At 38.0% G+C, this 16,017-nt stretch overlaps 1 protein-coding gene across 3 annotated transcripts in view; it reads right to left on the bottom strand.

Moving 5' to 3' along the window:
- METTL8 (methyltransferase 8, methylcytidine) overlaps positions 1-16,017 on the bottom strand; it is an 84,143-nt gene that overhangs the window by 48,618 nt on the left and 19,508 nt on the right. For 2 of the 3 annotated variants that reach the window (XR_006820276.1, XM_046018896.1), the window contains exon 2: positions 5,771-5,829. The exons of the other annotated variant lie outside the window; for it this stretch is intronic. Coding sequence is in view for 1 of the 2 variants with exons in the window: in XM_046018896.1 (XP_045874852.1) it covers positions 5,771-5,803 (33 nt within the window). In the remaining variant the exon portion in view is untranslated. The remainder of the gene's footprint in view (positions 1-5,770; positions 5,830-16,017) is intronic. 3 annotated transcript variants of the gene reach the window in all.

The raw sequence follows: 16,017 nt of genomic DNA on the forward strand, positions 1-16,017 counted from the left end.
CCCCACTTTTGGAAGAACTTGAACATTTATAGAGAATGTTGCCTTAATTATGTACTGACAAATATGTTGGCTTACAATCTTTATGGAAAAGTATCAAAAAGAAGCTCTGAAGAGCTTACCTTTTTTTTTTTTTTTTAAATAAAAATCCATTGTAAGAGTGCTCAGCATTTCATCCCACTCGGTTGTTCATTGGCAACATTGAGCCTAATGCTGTAAGCTGCCTGGTAAAAACAGATGCTAAAAGGTGTGTATATCTTATACACACTAGAGACTACCTAAGGGACTATTCTGTGTAAAAATGACATGTATTGTACATCCTTTACCAACTTACTGAAAAGCAATGGGTTTTAAGATGGTGATTTCCAAAATGAACTGCAGAATGTAAAAAACATCTCATTGTGTTTTCAAACACAAAATTCAAGATTTTCCTTTTTGAGGAAAAAAAGGGCTTAGTTATACACCAAAAAGAACGTAATGGTTCCATTCAAATGTGACTAGCAGTGATGAGAAACGAAACACTCAATAGCTAGTGCAGATCTCCTGTTTGTTTTGTTTTTCTTTCTCTGCTAAATGCAAGCTCTTTGGTGGAGGCAAATGAGATGAAATGCTCTGCCCACCACTACATTTCCTCTGATGTGCCTTTGTTCTTATCTCCTGCCTGTGCTCCATGTAAGACTACAACAAAACCCTACCTGCACAGTTATTTTTAGAGCTCTTTCTGCACTGAATATTATTCATAAAATCTGTATGCTTAAGAGTAGAAACTGATTATACCTAGAAAGAGAGACAATTCATGCTCAAAAGTGTAAAATGAGGTAAATGTTTTCCACCCAGAAAAGCCAAATCAAAATGAAATTTTAATCTTCAAATAATCATGTGATACTTATCTATATTCATCTATATAGAGAATAGAAAGGGGAAAAGAAGATATGAGTTTCTCTCACTAGAAATGATGAAGAATCTTGATGGGCTGCTGTTTTTCTAATTAACTACAAAAACACCTTACTTTATTTATTATCTGTAACAGTCACACACAGCCTTGCATTGTTCTTTGTCTTTTTTATTATATAAAAATGATATTTATATAATAAACACAATACAGAAAAACACATAATAAAATTTTAAATATTTTAAATATAATTTTATTATATAAATGTCTTCTCAACTAAATTGCAAGCCTCTAAAGTTGCTTGTGAATTAATTGATTGATAATATAAAACTGATACTTGTCTGACATAAATTTAGTTTTTGGTGTTTTTTTTTAAAAGATTTTATTTATTTATTTGACAGAGATCACAAGTAGGCAGAGAGGCAGGCAGTGTGGTGGTGGTAAGCAGGCTCCCCGCTGAGCAGAGAGTCCAATGTGGGGCTCGATCCCAGGACCCTGAGATCACGACCTGAGCCAAAGGCAGAGGTTTAACCCACTGAGCCACCCAGGTGCCCCACTGTCTGACAAATTTAATTAGAAGGAAACTATATGAAAATATTCATATTTTCAGGGTGGCTCCCAAGATCCTTACAATGTGGAAGAAGGCAGTGCCAGGAAAGTATGACAGTGTATCAGCAGCAATCCAGTTACACCAGTAACAATGATTCAAAAAGTGTATGAGAAGAAACGAAACACTCAATAGCTGGTGCAGATCTCCTGTTTCTTGTTTGTTTTTCCTTCTCTGCTAAATGAAGGCTCTTTGGTGGAAGCAAATGAAATGTCATGACTATCATGTTAGCTGAATGCCTACTAGTTCGTGGTTCCATTTTGTGATGGGAAAAGAAAAGATGGGCAGGGTCAACCCCAAAAAGAATTCTGGTAGAGAAAGTTGATTTCTACCACCAGATTGTTCCACTCTCTTTATGTACCCTCTCTGAACTCTTTTGGCATACCCTAACTTGAACTGCAGTTTGACTAAGATATTATCTGCATAATGAAACTGTATGAAGAAGCAGTATTTTTATTTGAAATAAAACAAGTGTAACTAAAAATATTCCAATCACCCAAAAGAAGGCAGGAAAGGAAGCACAGAGGAACTAAAACCAAAAAAGGAGAGTAAGAAAACAAATACTAGGATGGGATATTTAAGCCCAACTATATTAATAATTACATTAAATGTGAATGGAGTCCAATTAAAAGACATAGATTATCAATTTGTATGAAAAGTCAAGACCCAACCATAAACTGTCTATAAGAGAAGCACTTTAAATATGAATTTACAAATATATTAAAATAAAGACAGATACTATATGAACACTGCATGAGAAAACCAGTGGAGCTATATTAATAATGGTAAAAACAAAACCACAGGCCCAAAATGGCTTCACTTAATTAAGGCCCCAAGTCAGTAAAACAAGAATTAATACCTAACATAACTGCAGTTTTAACCCCTCAGAAATGTAACCTTTTACCAGTCAACGCGAGAATTTCCTGGTCAGCACTAGGGACTTAATTGGGAGACCCCCCTTCAGTTCCCCTTCGGAAGGCAGTGTTGCCTAAAACATTGGATTCTTTGCTAATAATTTCCTTGTTTCCAGCCCCTCTTTACCTTTAAAAACCTTTTCCTTTCTGCAGTCCTTTGGAACTCCTCTCTGCGTGCTAGAAGGAATACTGCCCAATTTGTGAACTGGTTAATAAAGCCAACTAAATCTTTGTAAATCTAAGTAAATCTAAAATTTACTCAGGGGCGCCTGGTGGCTCAGTTGTTAAGCATCTGCCTTCAGCTCAGGTCATGATCCTGAGCCCCCTTATTGAGCTCCCCGCTCAGCAGGAAGTCTGTTTCTCCCTCTCCCACGGCCCCTGCTTGTGTTCCCTCTCTCACTGTCTTGCTCTCTGTCAAATAAATAAGTAAAATCTTTAAAAAAAAAAATTTATCCAGTTGAATTTTTGTTATTTAATAACAAAGTAGACTTAAAAAAAAACAACAAAAAGACTGTTACAGAGATAAAAGGGGACATTTAGTAATGATGAGCCAATCTGTCAAGATATAAAATCCTAAATGTGCATGTACATAATAAAAGAGCTTCAAAATATATGAAGCAAAATTGGACAGAACTTTTTAAAAGGAGAAATTAGTAAATTCACAGTTATTCTTGGAGATTTTAATACCTCTCTCTCAGTAATAAATAGAACATTAAGAAAACAATAGAAAAAATCAATTAGGATATGGAAGAATTAAACATTATCAACTTGACCTAAATGACATACAGAAAGAACACTATATCTAGTAATAGCCAAATGCCCATCTTTTTCAAGTGAACGTGAAACATTTGCCAAGGCACACCATACATACAGGGCTGTAAGACAAGTCTCAGTAAATTCCACAGTACTAAAATCCTACAGAGTATGCTTTCTGGCCATAACAATATTTAGTGTTAATATTTTTAATGAACTGATTCATTAATAAATATTCCTCCTTATCTCTGATAATACCTATTTTCTTCAAGTCTACTTTGTCTGATATTAACATAACTGTCTTATGTAGTGTTTTATATGTTACATATATATTTTAACTGCATTTATGTGTTTACATTTAAAGTGCTTCTCTTAAAAAATATACACAAATAAAGTGCTTCTCTTATAGGAGCATAATGTTGGCTCTTGCTTTTTTATTCAAACTTTAAATAATAATAAGATATCTAGAAAGTTCCCAAATATTTGGAAATTAAGCTTCACACTTTAAAAAAATATATTTTATTTATTTGAGAGAGAAAGAGAAAGTGAAAAAGAGCAAGAGCAGGGAGGAGAGGGAGAAGCAGGCTCTCCACTGAACAGAGAGCCCTATGTGGGGCTGGATCCCAGGACCCTGGGATCATGACCTAAGCCAAAGGCAGATGCCCAACCAACTGAGGCATCCAGGTGCCCCAAGCAACACACTTCTAAATAACCTATATGTCAGATTTACATGAGTTAGTAAGTCTTAAGGTAAATTAGAAAATACACTGAAATAACAATGCAATCTTAAAACATCAAAATTTATGGGATGCAGCTGGAGCAATGTTTAGAGGGAAATTGATAGTTTTAAACGTTTCTATTAGAAAGAAAGAGAGATCTCAAATCTATGATCCAGTTTCAATCTTAAAAAACTAGAAAGACAGTAAATAGGATACAAAGTAAGTAGAAAGAAGGAAGTAACAGAAACTAAACGCAGAAATCAATGAAACAGAAAGTGGATAAAACAGGGAAAATCAGAGTCAAAGCTGACTCTTTAATAAAACTAGTAAGCCTCTGGCAAGACTGATCTCAAGCACTTGTGTTTCAGAAAACACAGATTTCTAATAACAGGAATAAAAGAGAGGACATCACCACAGACCCTACAGACATTGAAAGCTAATAAGTAGGTATTATGAAAAATTTTATTCCATTTATAGATGGAATAAATGCCATCAAAACCACAATTTACCAATAATTACTTACCAAAACAGCACAAGAAAAAAAAATTTAAATAGCCCCAAATGTACTAAATGAATTAAATTTGTAATTAAAAGCAAAACAAACATCATGCCCATTAGGATGGCTATTATTTTAAAAAAAATGTATTTGTGAGGATGTGGAGCAGAACCTTCGTGTGTTGCTGGATGGAAAGTAAAATGGTGCAGATGCTAGATGCTGTGGGAAACAGTACAGCAATTCCTCGAAATATTAAACATGGAATTACCATGTGATCCAGCAATTCTACTTCTGGATATATACCCAAAGTAAGTGAAAACAGGGACTTGAAGAGATATTTGTATACCATGTTTATAGCAACATTATTCACAACTGACAAATGGTAGAAACAAGCTGAGTGTCCACCAAAAGATGAACAGATAAACAAAATGACATATACATAAAATGGAGTATTATTTAGCCTTTAAAAAGAAGGTAATTCTGATACATGCTGTAACATGGATGAGCCTTGAAGATATTATGCTAAGTGAAATAAGCCAATTATCATAAAAGGAGAAATGTTGTATCATTCCTCCTCTATGAAGTTCCTAGAGTAGGCAAAAATTCATAGAGGCAGAGAGTAGAATGGTGGTAGGCTGCCATGAGGGAATTAAATGTTTAATGGGTATAGGACTTCAGTTGGGGAAAATAAGAAGTTCTACAGATGGATAGTTGTGATACTTACACAACAATGTGAATATACTTAATGCCACTGGACTGTATATTTGCAAAAGATAAAAATGGTAAATCTTAGGTGTATTTTACCACAATAAACCCCAAATAAACAAAAAATCTGCCTACAAAGAAAACTACAAGCCTCTATGGCTTCACTAGTGAATGTCAAATACTTAGGGAAGAAATAACACTAATCTTACACTGAGTCTTTCAGAAAATAGAGGACAGAATACTTATCATTCTGTTTCATGAGGCCAACATAACCTGGGTAAGTAGTACACTTGTATGAAGTAAAGGTCTGAATATTAGCCAGATAGTTACAGTGCAGTTTTTCTAACAGACTTAGTGTTTCTCATTCTAGCTTCAAATTATCAAGTGTTTGTCAGAAACAAAACTTGAGACTATCTAAAAGGGAGAAACATAGGTAAGAATTTTCTAGGCATGTTTTAGTGTGCTTACTGCTAAGGCTGATATTTGAGTTCCTCCAGTTCGGAGCAGAGAAAAATAAAGGTAACAAAAATCTCCACAAATCTTTGTTTGGTGTTCAGAAAGTTTTTATGTACTACTGGAAGCACCTGATGATTTCTGAGGTCCTCATCCTTCATTTAACTTAGCTCAAACTAATTCTGCCATATCAAATTCTAGTCCATATAATCAAATGGTATTTCTTTTACTTACTTTGCCTATAGGTTCCCAATTGCAGCTCACCATCCCAGAGTGGTTCTTCCTATCAAGTCCTGTCAAGGTCAAAATGAAACAGAATGAGCATGACTTTAGGGTCAAAATGAAACAGAATGGGCCTTTAGGGCAAAGGCCCTCTGAGATTTCAATGCCATGACTCAGTCATGAGTAGTTAACTGTCTAGAGAAATCACAAAGGAACAGATCCAAAAAGGAACTGAAGCTCATACAAATATCAGAGTGACAGAATTTCATTATCAATAACATTACTATACTTATAAGTATACAGAAGTATGTCAAGAAATGCTGACAGACTTCCTGCCAGCTTAGATATAGCTAAGTGTGCACTTATATTAGAATGCACGGAAAAGCACAAATACACAAAATGACTCAGGTTCCACATACAGTATGACAAGCCAAGGAGAAGACAGTTCTAATACCACTCTTCTGGGCTCATCATTGCTACCACACTGTGTGTAGCAAAAGCAGCAGCCTTGGTATAGGCTGACTTATGAAGAAGAGATCTCTATCCTACCTCCAAATTTTGGCTAGATGCTTTACTCTCTACTAAAAATGGATCCCTTTTCACAATGATTCACCTGTCTTACCATACCAACAAACTATACCATATTCTACCAGAATATGTAATGTACAAGGATATTTCATGTTACGAACATGAAAAACTGTTTCTTAAGTAACTGCAAATTTAATTTTTATAGAATAATAGTTTTAAGTACTTTTTACATAAAAAGGATAATTTCAGTTGAAGGAAATACTCCATACTAAATTTTGAAAATTGAAAAAGTCTTCAAGGAAGTAAATGCCCAATCCCAGTTTATCTTTCATGTAAATCTCAATTAATAAAAAAGTCAAGTATTTGCCATGTGTGAGGCCCTATTTCTTTTTTCTTTTTCTTCTTTTTTTTTGAGAGAGAGCGAGAGAGCATGAGGGGGAGGGGACCTGCAGGGTGAGAGGGAGAGAGAGTCCTAAGCAGGCTTCATGTTCAGTGTGGAGCACCACATGGGGCTAGATCTCACAACCCTGAGATCATGACCTGAGCTGAAATCAAGAGTCCAATTCTTAAATGACTGAGCCACTGAGGTGCCCCTGTGAGGCCCTATTCTCAGTACTTTACATGTATTACCTTTTTTTTATATATGTATCTTTTTTTAAATTAACATATAATGTATTATTTGCCCCAGGGGTACAGGTCTGTGAATCGTCAGGCTTATACACTTCACAGCACTCACCACAGCACATAGCCTCTCAAATGTCCATAATCCAACCATCCTCCCCCTACCTCCCTACTCCCAGCAAACCTCTGTTTTGTGAGATTAAGAGTCTCTTATGGTTTGTCTCCCTCCCGATCCCATCTTGTTTCATTTTTTTCTACATGTATTATCTTAAAAAAAAAAAAAAAGATTTTATTTATTTATTTGACAGAAAGAGAGAGCACAAGCAGGGAGAACTGCAGGCAGAGGAAGAGGGAGAAGCAGGTTCCTGCCTAGCAGAGAGCCCGATGTGGGACTCAGTCCCAGGACCCTGGGATCATGACCTGAGCTGAAGGCAGCTACTAAACTGACTGAGCCACCCAGGGACCCCTACATGTATTATCTTATTTAACCTCTATTTCCCTATCAAGGGGTACTGCTTTTATACCCACATTATAGAGGAAAAGTCCATACAGGATGACATAAAAGAACATGTTTAAGGTCACCCAATCCATAACTGATGACACTTCAATTTGAACCCAGTCAGTCTAACTGGAGAGTCCAGGCTCTTTTTCCTTATTATTATTATTATTATTTTTTTTTACATCTTTGCTATTCACATACACACATACAGTTCACCCATTTGCTTTCTACTTTTGTACACCACACATGCAAGAAGGATCACAGCATTGATTCTCCAGTCTTTACTGAAGTTGTTAATTTGTTGTAACTAATTTAAGGAGACCCAGAATTCCTTCTCCCTCCTTACCCCCTTCATCTTTTGCAGTTCTGTTTCTTCTCTTGGGCCTTAATTAAATAGCAAGCAATGCCAATGGGAGACACTAGTGCCCACACTTAGGAAAGCATAGTTATTCTTTTTCCAGTATTCCAATCTCAAGATACAGACAAAGTGCTCTTGCATCACCCACATAATGGAACATTTTAATACTGGTCTTCTACTTTTACACAGCTGAGGAGTAGAGGCAAAGAAGGACTTACTTCCTTTCTATCTAAGCTTGATCCTATGACTGCCTTTTTACATCTCAATACTGCTAGAAGAGCACCAAAGAACTAGAGCAAACAGTACTGCTGTTTGTGTGAGTCTATAACAATTATCCTTGGAGCAGTCAGCTGGCTCTGAGCAAAAACTATTTGTTAGGCTCCCCAAGAATGATTCCCAGTTGTCTCAGCTCAGTGAAATCTCAGGGAAAGAAACCACTGTTAATCACACACTAAATGCCTGCCCTCCATTTAAAACTTAACTCCCCTTTGATGTTTCCTGGGTTCTGAACATCTTTTAAATAAATAAATTAGTGAGACATTTGTGTTTTTCTCTTTGTAACTGTTTAGCTTTTCTTCTCAGCTGGGAAGCTGGTACAAAGGTTTCATTCAGAGGAACAAACATCATCTAGATAAAACTGCAATAACATTACCTGAGAGGCTAGCATTAATGAGAGCAAATTAAAGTGCTATTGTTGTACTGTTTTTGGATAGTGAGAGCCTACAGGTAAGAAACACTTAAGTATCAACTACACTGCAGTGAAGACTGAAGCTTCAATTAACCCTAGCAATTTCGGAGAACTCCAAGGGTGACCATCTGTGAGGCAAACAGCTCAGAAAACTCATACATCTTGTTTTCATCTTTGTTTGGATGATTATAATTTCAGGGTATAAATAAGGCTATTAGCAAGAACAGAACAAAAACAATAATTACAATAAGTATTTGCAGAGCACTTTGATCACACTATGACATCAGTCACTCTGCAGCTTCAAAATGGAAAGCTCATGCTCAGTGTTTGCTCACCACGACCACCCTTAAAGGTGGCCACACCATGTACTTACTAGAGGCTACTGGGATTCACAAGTTATTTCTTTCATGGATTTCATGTCAATCCATCTCAAAGCAGCCTCAATCCATACCATTCAAATTACTCTGGAAGTTGTTTCCCAAATCATGATGCTGGATCAGAATGAAATCTATTTTAACTCATCCACCTGGCATTTCAAGATTGTGTGCATTGTAGTAACTTCTGGAGGCATTAATCAGATTTGGTGGGCTGAGAAAGGGTACTAAGTTACATATATACTTTATGTGCTATCAGTCCTTATAAATTCTAATAAAAAAATGTACAAGGATGAGATTAATGTAGTTTGTCCCTTAACGAGACTTCTGTTTTCCTGTTCATTGCAAAGGTCCCTATCTCTCGGTATACCAGATGGCAGGAGGTACATGTACCTGTACGTAGGGTTTACCCAGTCATGTTTTGGACTAATGTGTCAATAAGGCTGCCCTGTTATAAAATGGAATATTATAAAAAGATTAAAATCATAAATAGTTGTTAGATATAAAAAATCTGAAATACAGGGGCGCCTGGATGGCTCAGTGGGTTAAGCCGCTGCCTTCGGCTCAGGTCATGATCTCAGGGTCCTGGGATCAAGTCCCGCATCAGACTCTCTGCTCAGCAGGGAGCCTGCTTCCCCCTCCTCTCTGCCTACCTCTCTGCCTACTTGTAATCTCTCTCTCTGTCAAAAAATAAATAAAATCTTTAAAAAAAAAAAATCTGAAATACAGAATTAGTGAATAAAGGTGTCCAAATGACTGTATCTTCTTAATTTCAAAAGAACATAGAATTTAGGTAGGTAGAAGCCATGTTACTAGTTACAACTAGTTACAACTTGCAAAAAAGCAAGGCAAACTGTACCATGGACTGTCAGGAAACATTTTGACCGCAAAACCATAGGAGGCATGATACTTAGAAAAGGAGCCAAAGAACAAAAAGTTAAGCTAATAGGAACAATACGATTTCTACATGAGAAGACAAGCTGAAAGTTTCCAGAGCAATACAGAATTCTCTAAGATTTTAGAGTGGGTGGCCAGAGTATGTTAGATTCCTCAACAGATGAACCTGGGCTTTCTACCTGTAATGGTCAGGTACTACTCCCACTGGGATCATTCATTTTTTCCCTCTTGTCTTGAAGAGACTTCTTGGACTGGTCCTCTGTCGATCCTTAAGTCTTTTATCCAACAGGAAACAGATCCCTGATTTCCTTGTGGTCTTGTGACTACTTGGAGCATCTGTGATTATTCCAACATCTTGTTCTCATTCAAAAGATTAGTCTTCCTAAAAACTCAATTTTCTAATTTCTCTTGCAGTTGGAGGAGACATGGTACCAAGTTCTGGATGAAAAAAGTCTGCTAAGGGGCTAAAGTCTTTCTTCCCTATGGAGGGAAAGGGGCCAGAGGATAGCCTGCTGGCACAAACTCACCCTACCTCTTTCCTGAACTTAGATGCAATGCATCTAAGCTCAGGATGCAGTGCGCAGAGGAGAGAAGCGTTCTTCCTCTGCAGCGTGCAGAGGAGGAAAGGGGTCTGATTCTTGATGGCACCAATGAACAGGTAAACCAATGTCAGTTACCACCTTCCTCTGGACTTCGTTGTAGGTAAGAAAAATCCTTAAATATTTTAACCATGGTTAGATTTTCTGTTATTTTTCATCCAAGAGGATTTCTAACATACAATATATAACACAATAGTGTTAAGTCCTGGGAATCCAGGGACAAATCCATTTGGTTTCTGCCTTCAAGAAAGTACCATCAAGTGAAGCAGAATGAAATGCAAATAAAGAGTCCTGACACAGGTGTGGTAGAGGTGGGTATAAAGTGCTATCAGAACACAGAGGAATGAGTGACTGAAGTCTATTAGCAGTGGCCAGGGAAGGTTTCCTGGTACAGGCAAAAATCTGTGCTGGGTCTAGAAGAATGAGTGGCAATATTTCAAAGAGATAAGGACAAAAACCAGGGCATCTCAGGCAGAGAAATATTTGTAGATATGTATATACACAAGTTAGTACACAAACATATAGTTCCCTACTCTGCGGGATGAGAAGGCCTAGAAGCTACCACATCCCCAGTAGCAAAAAGCACATGAAGCACCCAGATCTTGGTTTCTAATACCATTCTCCAACAAAAGAAACTGGGGGTCTTTGGAGAAATGACTGATGCTAGCTAGGCCTAGGGCAGGGATTATACAAGATGAGCCTCATATATACAAGATGGCATCATTTAGTGCCAGAAAGTAAGGAAGTGCTCAAAAACAAAACAAAACAAACAAAACTCAAAACCCCACAATGACAGAGATACATCAAAGGGACATGTGAGCCAATCGAAAGAGCTCCTAATGACCAAAGTTGAAACACTTTAAGCAACAAAATAGTTTTGGGTTATGATCCCCAAAATAAAGTATCTGTATGTCCATATGAATATAAATGATTGAATAAATAATAAGTGCAGGAAAGGAGACAATCTCCCAGGCAGAAGAATTCCAAATAATTTATGTAGATACTCCACCCTCAAGGAGGTGGACCATAACTTCTCATTCTTTAAGTGTGTGCTACACATAGTGACTTCCTTCTAAAGAGTACAGTAGGAAAGAGGGGAAACTTGACTCTGCAGTGGAGAAACTTGACCAACACTACTCAGTCAGGTGATCAAAGTTAACATCAACGGTGGATGTCATGTTGACAGCATGTATTCTTGAAATAATGAGAATGGCACTTTGCCTCTGTGTTCTTCTTCCTCCCCCAAATCTATAACCCCAGTCTAATCATAAGAAAAACATCAGACAAAATCCAATTTAGGATCATTCTATAAAATACTGAACAGTATTCCTCAAAACTGTCAAGGTCATCAAAAAGCAAGTTAATCTGGGAAACTGTCAGGGCCAAGAGGAACTTAAGGAGACATGATGACTAAAATGCAATGTGGTGTTGGGGTACCTGGGTGGTGCAGTCAACTGAGTGTCCTTCGGCTCAGGTTGTGATCTCAGGGTTCTGGGATTGAGCACCCTCCCCCCAATCAGGCTCCATGCTCAGCATGGAGTCTGCTTGGGATTCTCTCTCCCTTTCCCTCTGCCCCTTCCTTCTATGCTCATGCTCTCTCTCCCTCTCTCTCTCTCTCAAATAAATAAATCTTCAAAAAAAAAAAAAAAAAAAAAAAGCAATGTGGTGTCCTTAGAGCCTAGAACAGAAAAAGGATATGTGAAAACTAAGGAAATCTGAGTAAACTACGTATTTTAGTGAACAGATAACAGAAATATATCAATATTGGTTCATTAACTGTGACCATACTAATGTAAGATGTTAATAGTTGGGGAAACTCAGTATGGAGTATATGGTAGTTATACACTTTTCACAATTTTTCTATAAAGCTAAAACTGTTCTAAAATTAAAAGTTTATATTAAAAAATTAACTTTGTATTCTTACAGCTTATGATTTGAGGGGCAGGTGAGGGTGGGGATGGGGAGGTATTTATAAGGTTGGAAATTTATGCCAAAGCCAGATAATGAGGAATCTTTATACCAGACTAGGGAGTCTGGCTGGCTTTCTTTCTTTTCCTCCCTCCTTACCTCCCTCTCTCCCTCCCGCCCTCCTTCCCTCCCTTCCTTCTTTCCTCTTTCTCTTTCTTTCTCTCTCTCTTTTTAAAGATTTATTTATTTACTTGAGAGACAGATTGAGAGAGCACATGGGAGGGAACGGCAGAGGATGAGAAAGAGAGAGACAGAGTCTCAAGTAGACTCCATGGTGAGCATAGGGCCTGAGCTGGGGCTCAATCCCACGACTCTGAGATCATGACCCCAGCCAAAACTAAGAGTCGGAAGCTCAACTGACTATACTACTCAGACACCCCTACGCAGTTTCTAACACTGACAACAACTGAAGAGTTTTAAACAGGTGAGCCACATGATTAGATCTGTATTTTATAAAGATTGTTATGATTGTTTTATACTACAAAACATGGGGTCCTATACCAGACTAGTGAAAATCAAAGCTCTGGGACTGTGGAAGTACAGCTTTTTAAATCTTCATGTGATCCTGGTGTACATGATTGACTGAGAACCACTCCTATATAGAATTAATTAAAGGAGAGCTCCAAATAACAAGAATCTGTCAGAAATTATGGGAGCCAGAGAAGACAACAGAATGAGAATCGAGGAAGGAGTTAAGTCAAGACACACTTTAGAAGCAGAATCAATAATCTTTTGAAATGATCAGATATGAAAGTAGGATGAAGCCAAATACACAGGATGAAGCCACGTATTTGGATATGGAACAAGATCTCTAGCTTTGGTAGCTGGGTAGAGGATGAGACTAATCAAGACAGAGTTTAGAAAAAAGGTAGGTAATGGTGGGATGGTGGTAGCGAAGAGAAGACAGAACGTTCATTTTGCACATGACAAGTTTTAAGGATCCCACAATATATTTATGTGGATATTGCCAACAGACAGTTGGAGATGAATTTAGGTAACTGGCAGGCACTGTTAGGGATGTCGATTTGTGAGGCAAATCACTGGTTTACACGTGGTAGATGAAGTCACAATGAACTGATTGAGAAAGAAAATGAGACTGATGGAACACATGGTAATACAACACTTAAGAGACAGGTAGAAGAAGAGGAGCCAGCTTATGTGATCAATACTAAAGAATACTAAAAAAGAGAAATTAAAAATAAATAATAGGTTTTGACCTTTATCAAAGTGTTTTAAACCTGGCTGTGCCAGCAGAAGGCAGAGTTGAGGAGTAAGTAGGTAAATGGGGTAGTGTAGGGAAGGTAGTAAATGTAAAGGACTATCATGGGCAGTAGAAAGGAACAGAGAGAAGCTGGGGCACATCTTGAGGTGTTGCCTGATCAAAGAAGAGTATTTGTTAAGTTGCAAAGATCTTAAGCATCTTTGTAGAAGAGAGAAAACCCAATGTTGAAAAATAGAATGAAAATAATGGAAGCGGCACCTGGGTGGCTCAGTGGGTTAAGCCTCTGCCTTCAGCTCAGGTCATGGTCTCAGGGTCCTGGGATCGAGCCCCCATCGAGCTCTCTGCTCAGCAGGAAGCCTGCTTCCTCCTCTCTCTCTCTGCCTACTTGTGATCTCTGTCTGTCAAATAAATAAATAAATAAAATCTAAAAAAAAAAATGGAAAGAGATAGATTGTTGACAAGCTTTAAGAAGTGGGAGGAAGGGAGGGGACACCAAAAATGTGTCAGTCACATAAGGTGTCTAGAACAATCTCATCCTCTCACGAGTGAGAATAGGTGAGTTTGTAGTGGAAGGAAAGATTGCTCAGTAAGTCCTTTCCCAATGTTATAATCCTTGTATAAAGTAAGAGACTGCAAGCTAGGGAACCTGAGGGAGAAACAGAGGGAAAAAATGGAAAAGAAAACTAACGACATTTGAGTAAAGGAATAACAGCTAACTGGCCCATCTGAAATTGCAACTCAAATTAGCAATCATTTACTGGTTGCCTCCTGACCACTCACTCTCCATTAATAGTTCATGGATTTGAGATATTTGAGTCTGTAGAGACATGGAGATATGACCGAAACCAGATTTTATTTTCTCACAGTACTGGTATCAAAGTTGGTTTCTGGTGAGGTATCACTTGCTGGCTTGTAGACAGCTGCGTCCTCATATGGCCTTTCCTCTTGCATGCTGTGGACAGAGATAATCTCTCTGGTATCTTGTTCTTTCTTGTAAGGACACAGTTTTATTGGATTAGGGGCTCATCATGATGACCTCACTTAACTTTTATTACCTTCATAAAGGCCCTATCTCCAAAAACAGTCACTCTGGGGGCTGGGACTTCGACATATGAATTGGGGTGGGGGTGGGTCACAGTTTAGTACACAACAAAAGCCATCTTAGAGACTTGAGTGGGCCTGGCCTCACAATGGTACAACTTTAGGATGAAACTAACTTTGAGGAAAGGAAATTGGAAAGATAAAAGGAGGTTCGGTGCCATTGTTAAGCAGCTGGGTTATGTTTCATTTGAAGCCCAACCCACCTCTGGCTTTTTCAGTTATTAAGCCAATACGTTCCCTCAATTACTTAAGCCAATCTGAGTTTTCTGTTATCTGCAACCAGAAGTAACCTGACAGACCCGTTACCTGATTTCCTCTGCCACCTGACAGTCTGGGGGCAATATATTTGTTTTTATCTGTATTAGGCCTGTCCAGGCTGGTAATACAAAAAAAAAAGTGGTGATTTAGGATGGTGGAACTGAGGGAGAATATAAATGATGACCATGAGGTAAGCCCAAAATCACCAGAAATAAAAAATAAAGAGGACAGAGGCGAAGGAGGGAGGAGGGTGAGGTGCAGCTGATGGACATGATGTGGCTTAAGTCTGGGTTACATAGAAATAAAGGGAAAGGAGGGGACGCCTGGCTGGCTCAGCCAGTGGAACATACAACTCTTGCTCTCAAGACTGTAAATCAGAGCACCATGTTGGGTGTACAGATTACTTAAAAATAAAAGCTAAAAAAAGAAAAGAGAAGAAATAAGGGGAAGAGAAGAGAGATAGAACCTACTGGTTAGTAATTAGGCCTTCTGAGTTGGATAACCCATGTCACCTAGTAACAAAAACTGTGACACTGTAACAATGAGAAGGAAATCCTGCTTTGAATGAGAAGCTCTTAAGTGTGGCTAGAAAGAACCACAAGGTTATAAACACTTATGAAATAAAAACACTTTAGAGTAGACAAAAGCTAAAATATGTACTGCCATTCACCACCTCACTTTAACCTTCTTAAGGTCATTATAATAGATTTCCATTCCTTGCTCTTCAGTAACAAATACATCTATTAAAACAGGGTTTGGGGCACCTGGCTGGCTCAGTCAGTAGAGCATGCAACTCATGATCTCGGGGTTGTAAGTTAGAGGCCCTTGCTGGGTGTAGAGATTCCTTAAAAATCTCTACACCCAGAGATTTTTAGGAGCAAATGTATCACTGCTACTTGATTTCAGCACCTATGTCTGCATTTATGATCTTGTTGGCAACAAGCAGTACAGATATATAATAAGGAGATGATGCATCTGAATATACCGTCAAAGATTCTGCAGTATTTCAAACTGAGAAAAGTGGTGAGGGAAATGAGAAGACACACAGCACACAATAGTAAAGATGGGCTAAAGTCAAAAGAACCTGTGTGGCGGAGGTCAGTACCTTGTTAATAATGAGAGCTACAACTGGGTTCTGGTAACACA

This window comes from Meles meles, chromosome 9 (genome assembly GCF_922984935.1).
Source record: "Meles meles chromosome 9, mMelMel3.1 paternal haplotype, whole genome shotgun sequence".
NCBI lineage: Eukaryota > Metazoa > Chordata > Mammalia > Carnivora > Mustelidae > Meles > Meles meles.